The sequence below is a fragment of the Bos indicus genome, chromosome 13 (assembly GCF_029378745.1).
Source record: "Bos indicus isolate NIAB-ARS_2022 breed Sahiwal x Tharparkar chromosome 13, NIAB-ARS_B.indTharparkar_mat_pri_1.0, whole genome shotgun sequence".
NCBI classification, from domain to species: domain Eukaryota; kingdom Metazoa; phylum Chordata; class Mammalia; order Artiodactyla; family Bovidae; genus Bos; species Bos indicus.
In genome coordinates, this window is record NC_091772.1 from 39,748,420 (window position 1) to 39,766,738 (window position 18,319).

Here is an 18,319-nt window from a genome sequence, read left to right on the forward strand (position 1 = left end):
ATACAGTAATGTATATGTTTCAACACTAGTCTCTCAATTCATCCCACCCTCTCCTTCCCTTGCTGTGTCCTCAAGTCTGACCTCTATGTACAGCAGACACATTATTAAGAAAAAAAAAAAAAAACTAAAGAGACACAGGTGACATCAACTTTAATAATGAATTTTACTCAATGTACTATGTCCAAAAGTATGAAAGATTATTAAGGAGATCTTGAATACCCCTTGTCTCAGTTTTTAAAATCCGGTGTGTATTTTACACTTAGGGTACATTGTAGAACAAGCGCTAACTTGTCATCTGAAATCCTTGATCTGGTTTTAGATTTCCTAAAATTTATACTTGTCATCAGAACTCCTTGATCTGCTTTTAGATTTCCTACGAGTTGTAGTTGAATGAATAGATTCATATACCCACTTGTTCTAAACAGACATGCAACTTTTCCAATAACAACTGAGTTTTTATTTTATTATTTTTTCTTTACCATTATGATTTACTGAAGGATATGGAATGTAGTTCCCTCTGCTATACTGTGAGACCTTGTTGCTTATCTATTTGATACGTAATAGTTTGTGTTTCAGAGAAGGCAATGGCACCCCACTCCAGTACTCTTGCCTGGAAAATCCCATGGACAGAGGAGCCTGGTGGGCTGCAGTCCATGAGGTTGCTAAGAGTCGGACATGACTGAGAGACTTCACTTTCACTTTTCACTTTCATGCACTGGAGAAGGAAATGGCACCCCACTCCAGTGTTCTTGCCTGGAGAATCCCAGGGACGGGGGAGCCTGGTGGGCTGCCGTCTATGGGGTCGCACAGAGTCGGACACGACTGACGCGACTTAGCAGCAGCAGCAGCAGTTTGTGTCTACTGACCCGGAGCTCCTACTCCACACCTCCCCTACTCCCCCTCCTCTTTGCAACCATAAGCTTGTTTTCTATGTCTGTGAGTCTGTTTCTTTTTATAAATAAGTTCATTTGTATTTTTTTTTTAGATTCCACATGTATGTGATTATATGGTATTTGCCTTTCTCTGTCTGAATTACTTCACTTAGTATGATAATATCTAGGTCCATCCATGTAGCTGCAAATGGCATTATTTCATTCTTTTTTTATGGCCGAGTAATATTCCATCATGTGTGTATGTGTGTGTATACATATATACACACATCTTTTCCATTCATCTGTCGATGGACATTTAGGTTGCTTCCATGTCCTGGGTGCGTGTACCTTTTTGAGGTGTAGTTTTCTCCAGGAGTGGGATTGCTGGGTCATATGGTAGTTCTGTTTTTAATTTTTTGAGGAACCTTCATCCTGCTCTCCATAGTGGCTGCCTCAGTGTATATTCCCACCAACAATGTAGGAGGGTTCCCAAGTATCAGTTTTGAAATTTAAATTTAGATTAATCAAAATGAAATAAAAGTAACAATTGGATTCCCCTGTCACACTAGCCAGGTTCCAAACGCTTGGTGGCCAGAAGCAGCTCCTGGCTAGCATGTTTCAGGTCAGGACACGCAAATATCACTGCCCAGGTTAACCTGCCCTTAGATCTCATCACCCAGGGAAGATCACATCGTGACAAAATACACAGACATCCATGCCTGAGTAATCACAGGACTTTGGAGCTGAAAAGGCCTGAAGCACCACCCTCTCTCCTCACGGAGGCAGGGACCACGACTGGCACAGCAGCACTGGGTAAACCCAGGCCTTTGCCATGGCAGTGCACTGCTTCATTCACTCCTGGATACAAGTGAGTTTGCAAATGGAAACGTCCTTACTTTAAAACTCTACTTCCAAAAACACAGCTGTGCCAAATGGCTTCCATTGTTCACAGTATTCTTTTATGTAGGTTTCAGTCAAAGACCAGACATTTTCCCCATATTCTTACAGTTGTTTATCTCCCTGAATTTTCTGATTATTTTCCAAATGATAGGAATGTTTAACTTGAGTACCGTCTCCTTCACACATTTTACTCCTCTTTAGTGTTTTACAGCAGAAATTTGTTTGGTGATTAATGATTTCTGGTTTCCAATCACATCAGGACAAGGACTTCTGCATCGTTTCTGTGCCGCATCTCACCCCTGAGTTTGTCCTCATCCAGAGCTTCGTGAAGGTGGTTCCGTTCAACAACTGCACCCTAGAGCAGGACCTGTACGTCTTCCATCGGGCAGGGTTGCTCAAGTAAGCAGATGCTCGGAGGGCGAAAAGACAATCCATGAAGTTACAAAAGGAGAACGGAAAAGGAACTCCCTGCCATTTTAATTTAATAACTTATTTTTAAAATCATCTTCTTGGTGGAGGGCTTCATTAAGTGATTTTTACCAATCTATTTAGGGAAAGAATCACAGTGACAAATTACTAGTCCAGTCCGATATTAAAGCATAATCCAACTCTAAGATAATCAAAACAATGTCATTTGACCATTTCTATGGGTAGAGCAAGGTAACACAAGAAAGACCCCAAGAGAGTAAAAATTGAATGTGTGTGTGTTTAAAGGCATATAGATGAATTATGTGATGGCATTTGTGTCACAATGATGGGAAAAGAAAGAATTATTCTGTAAGTGATGGGGTAAAAACAAGAACAGAAATATTCTTCATATTCTCCAGTAAAATAAATTCCCACATGATCGAAGAGTTCAGTGTAAATATTGCAATAGGTCCAAATTAGAAACTGTGTCTACAGTGCTAGTTCCAGGCAAGGTTCTGAGAATACAGCAGTGAGCAACCTACTGATGTTTCCCCGGTCCTTTCAAAGCTCATAAACACTCAAGTAAAAGTAACCTGCAGCTGTGATGGGGATACCAGCCGTGGGTCTGTGGGACCACGGAGACGTGTCACTGCAAAAATAAACCCAGTCAGAGGAAGCCCATGGGGAGTGTGAGTGCAGACTGATCCTTACCATCTCTCAGGACGGAGACGGTCTTTTTAGAACATGCAAGAAAAAAAATCAAGATTTGTTTTTAATCTTATATACATAAGAGACATTCTAGAAAAGTCCATAGGACTTTATTAACCTTATGTGCCTTTGGGAAGCAAGATAAAGATGTGGGGGTGTACATGGCAATGTATTCTTTGCTTTATATCTGTGGGCTCTGTTTAATTTTTTTCATTAATAAATTTTATTTTCTAGAGCAGTTTTAGGCTCACAGCACCATTTGTACCATCGATGAACCTATAGGGATGCACCATCATCAACCAGAGTCCACAGTTTACATGAAGGCTTGCTCATCGGTTACACCTTCTATCAGTTCAATTCAGTTCAGTCACTCTGTCATGCCTAACTCTTTGTGACCTCATGGACTGCAGCACTCCAGGTTTCTCTGTCCATCACCAACTCCCAGAGTTTGCTCAAACTCATGTCCATCAAGTCGGTGATGCCCTCCAACCACCTCATCCTGTCGTCCCCTTCTTCTCCTGCCTTCAGTCTTTCCTGACATTAGAGTATTTCCCAAGTCCTTTGCATTAAGCGGCCAAATTATTGGAGCTTCAGCTTTAGCATCAGCCCTTCCAATGAATATTCAGGACTGATTTCTTTTAGAATGGACTGATTGGATCTCCTTGCAGTCCTAGGGACTCTTAAGAGTCTTCTCCAACACCACAGTTCAAAAGCATCAGTTCTTTGGCACTCAGCTTTCTTTATGGTCCAACTCTCATATCCATACATAACTATTGGAAAAACCATAGCTTTGACTAGACAGACCTTTGTTGGCAAAGTAATGTCTCTGCTTTTTAATATGCAGTCTAGGTTGGTCATAGCTTTCCTTCCAAGGAGCAAGCATCTTTTAATTTCATGGCTGCAGTCACCATCTGCAGTGATTTTGGAGCCCAGAAGAATAAAGTCTCACTGTTTCCATTGTTTTCCCATCTATTTGCCATGAAGTGATGGTACCAGATGCCATGATCTTTGTTTTCTGAATGTTGGGTTTCAAGCCAGCTTTTCACTTTCATCAAGAGGCTCTTCAGTTCCTCTTCGATTTCTTCCATAAGGGTGGTGTCATCTGCATATCTAAGGTTATTAATATTTCTCCTGGCAATCTTGATTCCAGCTTGTGCTTCATCCAGCCCAGCATTTCACATGATGTACTCTGCACATAAGTTAAATAAGCAGGGTGACAATATACAGCCTTGACATACTCCTTTCCCAATTTGGAACCAGTCCATTTTCCATGTCCAGTTCTAGCTGTTGCTTCTTGACCTTCATACAGATTTCTCAGGAGACAGGTAAGGTGGTCTGGTATTCCCATCTTTTTAATAATTTTTCAGTTTATTTTGATCCACACAGTGAAAGACTTTAGCATAGTCAATGAAACAAAAGTAGATATTTTTCTGAAATTCTCTTGCTTTTTCTTTGATCCAACAGATGTTGGAAATCTGATCTCTGGTTCCTCTGCCTTTTCTAAATCCAGCTTGAACATCTGGAAGTTCGCAGTTCACATACTGTTGAAGCCTGGTTGGAGAATTTTGAGCATTACGTTGCTAGCATGTGAGATGAGTGCAGTTGTGTGGTAGTTTGAACATTCTTTGGGCTTGAAATGAAAAATGACCTTTTCCAGTCCTGTAGCCACTGCTGATGGGTCTGGTCAAATGTGTAATGATGTGTCCTCCATTATAATTTCATATAGAGTAGTTTCTTTTCTTTTTTTTTTTTACAATATTGTATTGGTTTTGCCATATAGTAGTTTCTAAAACTCCTGTGTACTCCACCTGTTCATCTCTCTCTCCTTCCCCACCATCTCTTTCAGCCACTGGCCTTATCACCATTTCCGTAGTTTTGTTCCCTATAGTTCAAACTGTAAAGAATCTGCCTGCAATGCAGGAGACCAGGGTTTGATCCCTGGGTCGGGAAGATCCCCTAGAGAAGGGAATGGCAATCCACTCCAGTATTCTTGCCTGGAGAATTCCATGGACAGAGAAGCCTGGCGGGCTACAGTTTGTGGGGTCACAAAGAGTTGGACACGACTGAGCAACTAACACACACACAGAATGTCATAGCTGGAATCATACAGTGTCTGGCCTTTACAGATTAGCCTCTTTCATTTAGTAATTAGTATTTTCAAGGCTTGATGGCTGAATTCATTTTAACCCTGAATGGTATTCCTTTGTCTGGATGGACCGCAGTTTATTTATCCTCTCACCTACTGAAAGACCGCTTGGTTGCTTCCAAGTTTTGGCAACTATGAATAAGGCAGACTACAAAGGCAAATACAAACATTCGTGTGCAGGTTTTTGTGTGGACGTAAGTTTTTGACTCATTTGGGTATAAACCAAGGAGCACAACCATAGATTGTATGGTAAGAATATTGAGTTTTGTAAGAAACTACCCCCTTGTCTTCCAAAGTCCTCCACCATTTTGCGTTCCTGCCGGCAATGAAGGCTTCTTCACATCCTCACCGGCATTTGTCAGTGTTCTGAATTTTTTCCATTCTAATAGTTGTATTGTGGTATCTTGCTTTAATTTGCATTTCCATACTGATTTATGATGTTGAGCATCTTTTCATTTGCTGTCTGCAATCTGTGTATCTACTTTGGTGAGATGTCTGTTCATATCTTCTGCCCTTTTTAAGAGTGGGTTGTTTATTTCTGTGTGATTTTTTTTTTTAATTATAGGCATGCATTATGTCCATAACAGAAAATGAAGTTAATTTTGTATCACTGAGAGTTTAAATTTTACTATGACTCAAGTAAAACTTTTATTAGGTGCTCTTTACACTCTCTGCATTCTTGAATAGAGCATATTGGTGACATTTTCTCATGACTTCCAATGCTACTCATGAATAAACACACTGACGACAGCAGCCAGATGACATTCGGTCAGGACTGGGCCCCGGGTCTGCCTGTGGTCATGACCTTGCTCTTAGTTGCTTAATTATTTAATTCATAGTCATGTTCCTTTCTTGTACACTTCCTTTTCTTACTATGAACACATATTTCTTTTATTAAAAATTAAGTTTAATTTTTCAAAACAATGAGACTTTCAACATGCATCTGGAAATTAATCCTGGTGGCAGCAGGGCCCTCGCTATTCTTTGTAACCATTTGCAATGTCAGCTTCATGTTTGCTTTGTTCTAATCACTTACATATAAAGGTGCAGATTGTGTGCACCTGGGTTCTTTTCTGAAAAGTTAAACTCTCAAGCAGAAATAGTTTCTGGGTCCTTAGAAAGTCATGGTCTTTGTCACTGTTCCCCTCTGAGCCCTCTTTGGGAGCTTTCCTTTGTTGCTCTGAGTTTCATTGACAACCCATCCACCACCGCTCACCGAGTTCTCAGTGTGTCCAGTCTTGTGGCTCCTTTGCACTTTTACTCTTGTTCCTGACGCCTTGCTGCTTGGAATCTGCTTGCGTGTAGGGGGGGATGTCCCTCAAAACCCATGTGTGTGTCACCAACAGGGGATGTCTCTCTTGTGGCCATGGCAATGGGTCATTTTTCTCTAGAGCAAACCTAGATCTTTAATTCTTTAAATTCTACCTGCATTCCAGGTAGAGGAGAAAGATGCAAAGGAAGGGGAGTGAGAAGATACAGACCAGGTAGTGATGAGGGCGAATGTGAGGGCATGAGACACGTGGGGGCAGAGGGCAGGAGGCAGTGGAGCAGCCATGTGGGCACAGCCCTCCGCTGCCCCGCTTTTTGAGCTGTGGCTTTAAATACATCCGTGTTCTTCCATTTTTTGCTTCACTTCTCTTGACATCTGGGATGGATTGTTCTTGCCCTTAAGTTTGGTTACTCTAAATTTCATGACCTCCTGTCCTCGGCTCCCACTGGATCGCCTTCCTCTTCCCTTGGGAAATTATATTTATGTCTGTCACCTGCCCTCTGGCCATGCTGCTGAGCACAGGGACAAATTGCTTGGTTGTTAGCGGTGTTACCTCTCTGTCAACAGATTCCACGAGGGGGCCCCTCTCATTTCATTTGTGGCTACTGGTCTTTGAGAGGACATTTTCCAGCATTTATGTTAGCTTTCATTTGGAATGTGCATAACTGAACGCTTTTTAACACTCTCCTTCACCGAGTGATCTCAGGGGTGCCTGCTTATATAACCTGAGGGGGGTGTGTGGTATGAGGACCCCTGTTCCTTTCCTCCGCCTGCCTGTCCTTCACCGTTATGTGTGTGAAAGTCTCTCAGTCGTGTCTGACTTTGCAACCCCATGGACTGTAGCCCGCCAGGCTTCTCTGTCCATGGAATTCTCCAGGCCAGAGAATTGGAGAATTCTGGAGTGGGTAGCCAGCCGTTCCATTCTCCAGGGCATCCCAGACCCAGGGATCGAACCCAGGTCTCCCGTATTGCAGGTGGATTTTTTACCATCTGAGCCACCATTCCATGGGCTTTTATTCTTTATTCATGACCAGAGGACACGTTTGGATGAACCAACTGGTCATTCCATCTTCCTGCCCTTCCAAAGCATATTTTTCTGAAATTTGGCATTTTTTTTTTTAAAATTTGGGAGATTAGGTTTCAAACTTACTCATCCAGCTGATATATATATATATATATATATATTTTTTTTTTGGTGCCAGAAATGATTTTCTATGAATAAACATTGACCTCTAAGTTGAATCATACTACTTATTGTCAACTTTGCTCAGCAAATAAAAATGCCCTTAGGAGTTGGCTTTTAAATGGCTCCTTCCCTCAGTGTTTTTGCTTTATATGCTTCTCCATGGGTGGCTCACTGATGCCTGGTAGTCATCTTTTTCTAGCATGGCGCCATTCTACCTGTTTCAGGCCCATGTTGTCACTGAGAGTGGTTTAGGGCTATCAGTCTTTCTGGTGCTTTTAACCAGCTTCCTTGAATAGAAGCCAAGAGAAACTTTATTTTGTGGTTATCATTTTGTTTTGGTTTAAACTGAAATGCCAAAGCTGTCGAATTATTTTATGTTTCTATTACATAGATCACTCCTTTGAAATGCAGAAAGATTCAAATTACTTTTTCTTCTTTCCATCATTTAGTTTTAATTCACTGGCATCAAAAAACCACCCTATATTCTGCAGGACTGAGTGATGACATACACATTGACTGCTAGGTGTCTATAACCATTCATTCATTCAACCTGAAGTTGAAAAATTAACTGTTAAATCTTTTTCGTTCTACTTTTATGTATGATTTTCTATTTTGTTATGTATGCAGTCTGATTAAATGCTATAAAATCTGACCTTTGAGGCCAGAATCCGCCAAAAGCAGGAGAACAAAATCTCTTGTGAAACAAAACTTTCCAGATCCAAGAAGGGACCAGTGGGCGAGGATGACATCACTTCTTCGTGGAGAGGTGACATTTCCTGAACATCCAAGTTCAGCAAAGGAGGGACATGTGAAGGTGGAGTGACCTGGGGAGGTGAAGGGCCACGGGGAAGGGTTAGGAAACCAGGGGGGCCCATGTAGGACCCCCTTGGGAGAACTTGCTTCTTCTATGGCTGGAGGAAGCCCCATGGATGGGTGGACAACCATGGCTAAGCTCCTCTGATTCAAAGCAGCCCTAGAACCACGTGTGAGCCCTTGAGGAGAAAATGCCTAAACCGTCTTGGCCTGAGCATGTGTTCACTTCTGGGAAGGTTGTGCACGGTAACCGGCAGAAGAGCTGGTGGGCATGGTCTCTTTCCCGGCTCTGTACCTGGTTGTGGGGAAGAGGAAGGGACCCAGCACAGAGCTGATAATGAAAGAATGATGATCCAAAACTCCTCATTCCAAACTTGTGGAGAGATACAAGTAGGAACATCTGAACTAGATTTTGGCACAAGGTGGCCATGTCAGAACCATGTTCTTATCTTTCACTTAAAAATTGCTCATGCTGTTTCTATTATTCAGTTCAGTTCAGTTCAGTTCTGTTGCTCAGTTGTGTCTGACTCTTTGCAACCTCATGAGCTGTAGCACACCAGGCTTCTCTGTCCATCACCAACTCCTGGAGCTTACTCAAACTCATGTCCATCGAATCAGTGATGCCATCCAACCATCTCATCCTCTGTCATCCCCTTCTCCCCCCACCTTCATTCTTTCCCAGCATCAGGGTCTTTTCCAATGAGTCAGTTCTTCACATCAGGTGGCCAAAGTATTGGAGTTTCAGCTTCAGCATCAGTCCTTCCAATTCATATTCAGGACTGATTTCCTTTAGGATGGACTGGTTGGATCTCTTTGTAGTCCAAGGGACTCTCAAAAGTCTTCTCCAACACCACAGTTCAAAAGCATCAATTCTTTGCACTCAGCTTTCTTTATGGTTCAACTCTTACATCCATACATGACTACTGGAAAAACCATAGCTTTGGCTAGATAGACTTTGGTGGCAAAGTAATGGCTCTACTTTTTAATATGCTGTCTAGGTCAGTCATAACTTTTCTTCCAAGGAGCAAGTGTCTTTTAATTTTATGGCTGCCGTCACCATCTGCAGTGATTTTGGAGCCCAAGAAAATAAAGTTTGTCACTGTTTCCATTGTTTTCCCATCTATTTGCCATGAAGTGATGGGACCAGATGCCATGATCTTCGTTTTCTGAATGTTGAGTTTTAAGCCAACTTTTTCACTCTCCTCTTTCACTTTCATCAGGAGGCTCTTTAGTTCTTCTTCACTTTCTGCCATAAGGGTGTCATCTGCATATCTGAGGTTATTGATATTTCTCCTGGTAATCTTGATTCCAGCTTGTGCTTCATCCAGCCCAGCATTTTTCATGATGTGCTCTGCGTATCAGTTAAATAAGCAGGGTGACAATATACAGCCTTGATGTACTCTTTTTCCAATTTTATTATTATTCTGTTATTCAGGTGATAGCAATTGATTGGGGCTTCCCTGGTGGCTCAGCAGTAAAGAATCTGCCTGCCAGTGCAGGAGATGCAGGGGATGTGGGTTTGATCCTTGGGTCAGGAAGATCCCCTGGAGAAAGAAATGGCAACCCACTCTAGTGTTCTTGCCTGGAAAACTCCATGGACAGAAGAGGCTGGTGGGCTACAGTCCCTGGGGTCACAAAGAGTTGGACGTGACTAAGAGACAAAGTAATTGATCATTTTTATATCACTTAACTATATATGTAGATTGCTCTTTACAAATGTGCTGCTTTGCACATAGAACGGAAGCGGACATTAAAACATAAGCACAAATATTCACTACAGTTGGAAGCAAAGTAGGTTAGAGTATTTCACTTTATTAATAGTAGGAGGAGTAGCCTTGTCCTATTTGATAATAACACTAATAACCCTATAATGACTGGAGAGTGTGCCTTGTATGAACTCTACATCGTATGCAGGGCCCAGCCTCCAGGCTAAGGTGGAGACATCATCACTTCCCCTTCGCATGGGTCCACAGCTCCATCCCGTGGCAAACAGGCACTCAGATGCCCTGCATACCTAGGTATGGGGTGGGCTGGCGCTCTACACTGAGTTGCCAGCCTAACACACTGTGGCACTGCCTGCCCTGGGTGCGGACAGCCACCACCTTGCTCTGATTAGAGACTCCAGGGGCACAGTTTGATGCCGATCCTCCCCAGGTCCATGTCCAGGACCCCAGCGAGAGTGGGGCAGGATTGCTCAAAGTGGGGCTCCCCCACTGATGCACCCAGTTGTCACCCTGGCAGAGGATGGAAGCCATCACAGGGCAGAGATTGGGGAGGTGCCAAAGGAAGGGCACAGATCGGGGAGAAACCATCATGGGAGCTGGATGAGGTGGGTACCACCTGTGAGCCAAGGCATCAAGCCCCGGACGTGCTCCATTGTCCTCCTAGACTTCACGTAAAATCACGAAATCAGAGATAAAATTATTAAGAAATTTAAGACTCGTGAAGCCAGCCTGGGTTCAGTGTAAGTTTTTAACCTCTTAACATACTTTATAAATTTGACAGAGTTTGGCTTTATGTATGAAGCAATGTGACATAAAGCATAGTGCTGAACATTTTAAATGAAATAAGTTTAAAATTTGACTTTATATTGTTTGGTTAATGGTTACAATCAGTGTTGCTGTTTTCTTTTTCTTCTAACCTTATTGTTCTCACTTTTTAAATGAATGTTTTCCATGTTTTCTAGAATGAAGAGTTACTTTTTAATTAAATCCCAATGTTATATAAAAATATTTTGCTGGATATTATTTTACATAAGTGTGATCTGTTACAATCTTGTCTCCATTTGGGGGACAGGGAGAATATGTATTTTAGTACTTTAAGCGGAAAAAGAAAATGTGTCTCTTCTTTCCCAGGACCATTAAAATAAGATTAGCTACCCTCTTGGACACTCCTGGTGTTGAAAAGCTCGTCAGCACCCTCATGCCGTGTAAAAGCATATTGGAGGATTTGAAGCAGTACAACGAGGCTCGCAGGGACCCTGTAAGTACCTGCCACTTCCAGACTGGCTTCCTTTCCCCATGCTTTGGTACTTATGAGTACCGGGTAGGTTCTATCCTGAAGTTTTCTTGGACCTTGTTGGAGAATTGGGTGGTGGGGAGCAACAGAGGTGGGGTTGGGAGAGGGGAGGGAGAAAAAAAGAAAAAGGAAACTGAGGTTTAAAGAAGTTTGGGGCTGTTTTCTCACTAGTGACCCCATGGGGGTTGATCAGATATGCCCTAAATCCTTATCTCGGGCATAGAAAATTTGAACTTAATCTAGGCAACATGTAAGAAAATGAGACCCCAGTGCTTGGAATAGGCACATCTGAGTCAGGTTAGAGGATCCTTGGGTCCCTGGTGCCTACCCCAGCAGCACCCATCTCACCCTCTGGATGATGGGTTGGTCCATACCCTTTTGGTGACCTGGCTGCATCCTCAAAGATCAGATTGGCTGGGAAGATCCTGTGTGACAAATTTGGGGCTCTCTTTCTAGTACAGTAAGTATATGATACATTTGGCATAACAAAGGGCAAGCTAGCAGTGGTCCTTATGTCATTGCTGCCTTCTTAAGGACCATGCCAGTTACCTTCCTCCAGATGTGGAAGAATGCATGCGGTTAGGAAAATGCTTCATTACTGTTTTGATGAATTTTATTTAAAAAAATTTCACTGAAGCATAACCAATAAAAAATGTTTGATAGATTTCACAATTTGAATACACCATGGAATAAACAGGAAACAGACTAATCCCAGCCCACTGGAAGTCCCTTTCAAGTTCTCATTTAGTGACTCCTCCCTCCGCCCGGGTTAGTACTACCTTCACTTCTAAGATCATAAATACCTGGCTTTTGAGCTTTATTTAAAGGGATCAGACACTATGTTTTCTGACACCAAGCATCTTTTGCTCAGCGACAACTGTGAGATTCAGCCACAGTGTGGTGTACAAAGTACTTCATTGCTTGAACATACCCCAGTTTATTCATTCCACCTCTCAGGCCATCTGGCGAGTTCCCAGTTATGGGCTCTTTTGAATAACCCTTTCAGTCAATCTAAAACTCATCAAGAGGGAGCCAACAAACACAAACATGGTGAGAGTTTTAATAAATATAAAGGCATTGAATGAAAAGAAAACTTCCCTTCCGCACATGTTTTTCTGTTTTGGTTTGTCTTGATCTCTTTTGGTCTTGGTTTATATATTTTTTTTGTTCCTTCCCTCGTGGCTGGCTGACACAGTATGATGTAGTGGCCCAGTTCTTAAAGCGGGTTCTAAGGAACTCTAGGGGTCCCCAAGACATTCAGGGAGTCTGTGAGATTAAAACTATCCTCCTAAGAAGAGTAAGAAATTATTTTTCTTTTCTGCCAAATTGATATTCGCACTGATGGTGCAAAAGCAATGGTGGGAAAAACCTCAGGGACCTCGGTGTGGATCGGGGGTGGGGCAGCAAACTTGCCAGTGGTCACTGAGTTTGCTGCTCTGCTCTCACAGGAGCGACGGGAGCAGAAAGCCCATGACAGCAGATCACTGTGCACCAGCAGAATGGCCAAAACTAAAAAGAGGGATGCTCCTCGGTGCTGGCAAGGATGCTGGGAAATTGGGTCACTCCTCTGTTGCTGGTGGGATGTGAAATGCTATCCCCCCCTCTGGAGAACATTTTGGCTATCCCTTAAAAAAACAGACAAATAAATACAACAGTCATGTGACCTGGTGATTACACTCCTGACCATTTATCCCAGAAAAAGGAAGATTTGAATACAAGTGTTCATAGCAGCTGGAGTCAGACCAGGTGTCCTTCAATAGGTGGATAAGCTATGTTACCTCCATGCCATTGAATAGTGCTCAGCAGTAGCAAACGATGTACTGTTTTTTTGTTTGTTTAAGCATAGTTGAGTTATAATGTTGTATTAGTTTCAGGTGTACCACAGAGTGATTCAGGTAAATATATGTATATCTATACAGTAAGTCCTTGTTATTTATCTGTTTTATATATAGTAATGTATATCAGTTGGGCTTCCCGAGTAGCTCAGTGGTAAAGAATTCTCCTGCAATGCAGGAGCCGAAGGAGATGTGGGTTCATTCACTAGGTCACGAAGATCCCCTGGAGGAGGAAATGGCAACCCACTCCAGTATGCCTGCCTGAAAAAAATCCCACGGACAGTGGAACCTGGTGGGCTACCGTCCTTAGGATTGCAAAGAATCGGACACCACTGAGTGACTGAGCCGGCCAGTCAGTATATCAGTTAATTTCAAGCTCCCAATTTATCTCTCCCATCATCCCTTTCTCCTTTGGTAACTGTGATTGTTTTCCATGTCTGTGAGTCTATTTCTGTTTTGTAAATAAGCTCATTTGTATCATTTTCTGTTAGATTCCACAAATAAGTGATATTACCTGAGATTTATTTATTTATTTTTTCCGTCTGATTTACTTCAGTTAATAAGATCATCTCTGGGTCCATCCATGTTGCTGCAAATGGCAAATTTCATTGTTCTTTACAGATGAGTAACATTCCATTGTATATAAGTGTCACATCTTATTTCTCCATTCCTCTGTTGATGGATATTTATGTTGCTTCCATGTCATGGCTATTGTCAGTAATGTTGCAGTGATCATTGGGGTGCATGTCTCTCTTCAAATTAGGGTTTTCATCTTTTCCAGGTATATGCTCAGAAGTGGAATTGCTGGATCATATGGTTGTTCTATTTTTAGCTTTATAAGGACCCCTGTACTGTTAAGGGATGCACTGTTGATATCATGCATCAACTTGGGTGAATGTCCAGTGTGTGTGTGTGTGTGTGTGTGATCGGTTGCTCAGTCATGTGCAACTCTTTGCGGCCCCATGGACTGTCACCCACCAGGCTCCTCTGCCCATGGAGTTTTCCAGGCAAGAATATTAGAGTAGGGTGCCATTTCCTATTCCAGGGGATCCTCCTGACCCAGGGATCTAACCCACGTCTCTTGCATCTCCTGCATTGGCAGGCGGATTCTTTACCACTAGAAAATATTCAGAGAATTATGCTAAATGGAAAAATAAGCCAATCCCTAGAGGTTATATATTGTATGATTTTGCTTGTATGACATTTTGTAAATGATAACACTTTAGAGCTGGAGAACAGATCACTTGTTGCCATGGTTAAGGATGGGAGCGGGGCAGAGGGAAGACAGGTGTGGTACAATAGGCAAGCCAAGAGATCCTTGTGGTGGACTGTCTAGTATCTTGACTGCAATGGTGGGCACATGAGCCCACACAGGGGCTAAAGTCGCACAGACCTGAATACACACACACATACACACACACACACACACAATCACATCAGTGTGCTTTCCCTGCTTGTCATATCATACTAGTGTTCTGCAGAAAGTGACCATTATAGGATACTGGACAAAATGTACAAGGAATCTCTCTGTATTGTTTTTTACAACTGCTGGTGCATCTGCAGCTATCTCCATAGACATTTTAATTAAAATTCCAAAAAAAAAAAAAAAAAAAGAGGCGAGCCAGTTTCCCTTGAAGCCGTAAACATTATTCACTTACTAAGCCTCAGTCCTTGAGTATATGTATTTGCCATATTCTGTGTAGCAAAACGAGATACGGCCATACCACTCTTGGGCTGCAGACTGAAACGTGGTGGTGGTTTGAAGGAAAACGTTTCTGCGGTTGTTTGAATTGCAGCACTGCTGTCACAGAGCAGCTGGCAGACAAAATATGGTTATTTAGTCCTGGGGAGCCCGCAGACTTTTTCTTAAAAGTGAACGAGGTGAGAGGGTCACTCCACGAAGACAACTGACAGCATGTATCCTCTATGATGAAGACCAAGCTTTAAAGAAAAACTTAGACTTTTAGAAAATCAGTATCTGCCATCATAAGCTTGACAGCTCCCCAAAAACTTAAAAACAGGTTTTCTGATGAAGCTGGTGGTGATATTACCAAATGCAGTGTTTTGATATTTTGCGATTAAAAATAGGTCAACATTTGGAAAATCTGCATAAGCTTGGTGAACCAATATTTTCCAGATAGACAAGCCATGATATTACAAAATCGTGCAGAGGTAAAAGATTCAAAGTGAAGAAGAGACCAGTGAATTTCAATGTAGTAGGTCATTCACTGATAGATTTCAGATCCACATTGCAACAAATCTTTAATACAGTATGTACGACATGTTACTTTTTGGTGGAGCATCAAAGAAGAATATCCATAATTATCTGAAAAAATTATTTAAATACATCTCCTTTTTCCAACTACTATCCTTATGAAGACAGATTTTTTTTTGCATTCATTTCAACCAAACTAATATATTACAACAGATTGAATACAGAAGCAGATGTGAGAATCTAGCTGTCTTCCATTAAGCCACACATTTGAGATCTGCAAAAATCTGAAACAATGCTACTCTTTTCTCTAAATCCATCAGTTCAGTTCACTCACTCGGTCACGTCCGACTCTTTGCAACCCCATGGACTGCAGCACACCAGGCTTCCCTGTCCATCACCAATGCCCAGAGCTTACTTGAACTCATGTCCATCAAGTCGGTGATGCCATCCAACCACCTCATCCTCTGCCATCCCCTTCTCCTCCTGCCTTCAATCTTCCCCAGCATCAGGGTCTTTTCCAATTAGTCAGTTCTTCTCATCAGGTGGCCAAAGTATTGGAGTTTCAGCTTCAGCATCAGTCCTTCCAATGAATATTCAGGAATGATTTCCTTTAGGATGGACTGGTTGGATCTCCTTGTAGTCCAAGGGACTCTCAAGAGTCTTCTCCAACACCACAGTTCAAAAGCATCAATTCTTCAGCGCTCAGCTTTCTTTATAGTCCAACTCTCACATCCATACATGACTACTGGAAAAACCATAGCTTTTACTAGATGGACCTTTGTCAGCAAAGTAATGTCTCTGCTTTTTAATATGATGTCTAGGTCAGTCATAGCTTTTCTTCCAAGGAGCAAGTGTCTTTTAATTTCATGGCTGCAGTCACCATCTGTAATGATTTTGGAGCCTAAAAAAATAAAGTCTCTCACTGTTTCCACTGTTTCCCCATCTATTTGCCATGAAGTGATGGGACCAGATGCCATGATCTTAGTTGAGTTTTAAGCCAGATTTTTTACTCTCCTCTTTCACTTTCATCAAGAGGCTCTTTAGTTCTTCTTCGCTTTCTGCCATAAAGGTGGTGTCATCTAAATATTTCTCTAAATATTTTTGTCAAATTAAAAAATTTGCTTTAATGAGTAAATTCAACAAAAATTCATAGAAGAATCCAAACTTTTCTCAATTTTAATTTCTAATACAGAAAGTAGTAGCAGACATGAACCAAAGCTCTTTGGCATCCTCAGGACACAGGGCTCCTGGGCTGACAGTGACAATCACTGATGTGCTAAAGAAAACAGTTGCTGTTCAGTCGCTAAGTCATGTCTGACTTTCTGCGACCCCAGGGACTGTAGCCTGCCAAGCTCCTCTGTCCATGAGATTATCCTGGCAGGAATACAGATTCCCAGTCAAAAGCAATTGGTTGGAATCAATAGACCCATTCCACAGTAGTTGGAGATCTTGTCAAGGTGGACTCTCAAGCTTTGTTTTCTCATAAATAAAGTAGAGACATAATGGTAATATTTACCTCATAGGGTTGGAGTGAGGGTTAAATGCAGTCAAGGAGGGCATTGAACTTATTACCTGGCCCAGAAGGTGATAGGATGGTGGCTTCATCATTGTTGTTCTATGATCACGGTTGAAACCCTTTAAGGACAGCTTGCAGAAACATTAATAGCAATATTTTGAAAGGTCCTAAGGCATCTTCTTCTCTTTCCAGGATGGAACACCACTTCAGGTATTTGTAGCTGAAGTTGCAGAACAGGTAGTCGGCATTGCAGTGATCAGAAATGAAATGGTAAGCTGGGAAGTGGATATGACTTCCCTTGACTGCGCCTTTTCCTCTCCTGAATCAACGCATGATGTCTCTTTCTAAGTTTAATTAATTTAAACTCTTATTTAATACGAATGTCTCCTTTTCCCGAAGGCTATAGATCTGCCTGCTTGCATCCTACTTGGCAGACACTTTTTTTTTTTCAGTTCAAAATGTTTAAAATGTTACAAAGAATACATGAAAACATTCACATTCTAAAAATTCAAATAACCTCCCAACACCAAAAAAAGTCCCAGCTCTTTCCCTAAAGAATTACTCTATTGAGAGTTATGCATTTATCCCTTCCAACATCCTTTCTTGCACTTAATAACATGCATCGTGTGTGTTTGTTGTTAAGTGGACATCTAATTTTATTTTGTCCCAATGCACAGCCAATTATTCCAAAGTATTTATTACTGAGCAGTCCATTCTTTCCCTGCTGATTTAAAATGCTGCCTTTGCGTTATTAAATTTCCATGTGTCTGTGTCTATTTTTACTCTCTATTCCATTCCATAGATTTATTTGTTGATAGCTATTGCATTATCATGTGTTTTGGTATCTGGTATGGAAGTCTTCTCTTGTTTGTTTCCTTTGCCTAAAATTTCTTGGTTTTACTTGAGTGTTTTCCTTTCTGGATAAACCTTGTAACACTTACTATGAATTTATTTGTGCCTATGTAGATTTTACACAACAATTTAGGCAGAACTGATAAATGTAATATTGAGACTTCGCAGCTGGGAACATAGCTTCTGGAAGATATCAAGGAACTTCTCTCCTATTTCTAGTTCACTAAAAGCTTTTATTGTGCATGCATATTGAATTTTATTAAATGTGTTTTGGCATTTATTGATATGCTCATGTGACTTTATTTCTTCAATGTATTCAAACTATCCTTGTTCTTAGATTCTTTTGATTCAATATATCTTTAAGAATTTTTGGAGAGAGGGTGGAAGAGGGTCAGGTCTCTGAGTCCACACACATACAAGTTTTCATCTGTCCATACACCTGAATTCAGCTGTGTATAGAGTTCCTATGCAAATGATTCCTCATCAGAGTGTTGTATTTATTCTCATCATCTTCCAGTAGCCAATGTCACAGATAAAACACAATCTGATGTAAATAAGTGTATGTTTGTTTGCTTTCTCT

General features: G+C 41.5%; 1 protein-coding gene across 5 annotated transcripts in view; it reads left to right on the plus strand.

The window, feature by feature from the left end:
* CFAP61 (cilia and flagella associated protein 61) overlaps positions 1-18,319 on the plus strand; it is a 247,992-nt gene that overhangs the window by 79,480 nt on the left and 150,193 nt on the right. For all 5 annotated transcript variants that reach the window (XM_070802104.1, XM_070802105.1, XM_070802106.1 and 2 more), the window contains exons 13-15: positions 2,032-2,171; positions 11,159-11,285; positions 17,080-17,157. In XM_070802104.1, the coding sequence (XP_070658205.1) occupies positions 2,032-2,171; positions 11,159-11,285; positions 17,080-17,157 (345 nt within the window). The remainder of the gene's footprint in view (positions 1-2,031; positions 2,172-11,158; positions 11,286-17,079; positions 17,158-18,319) is intronic.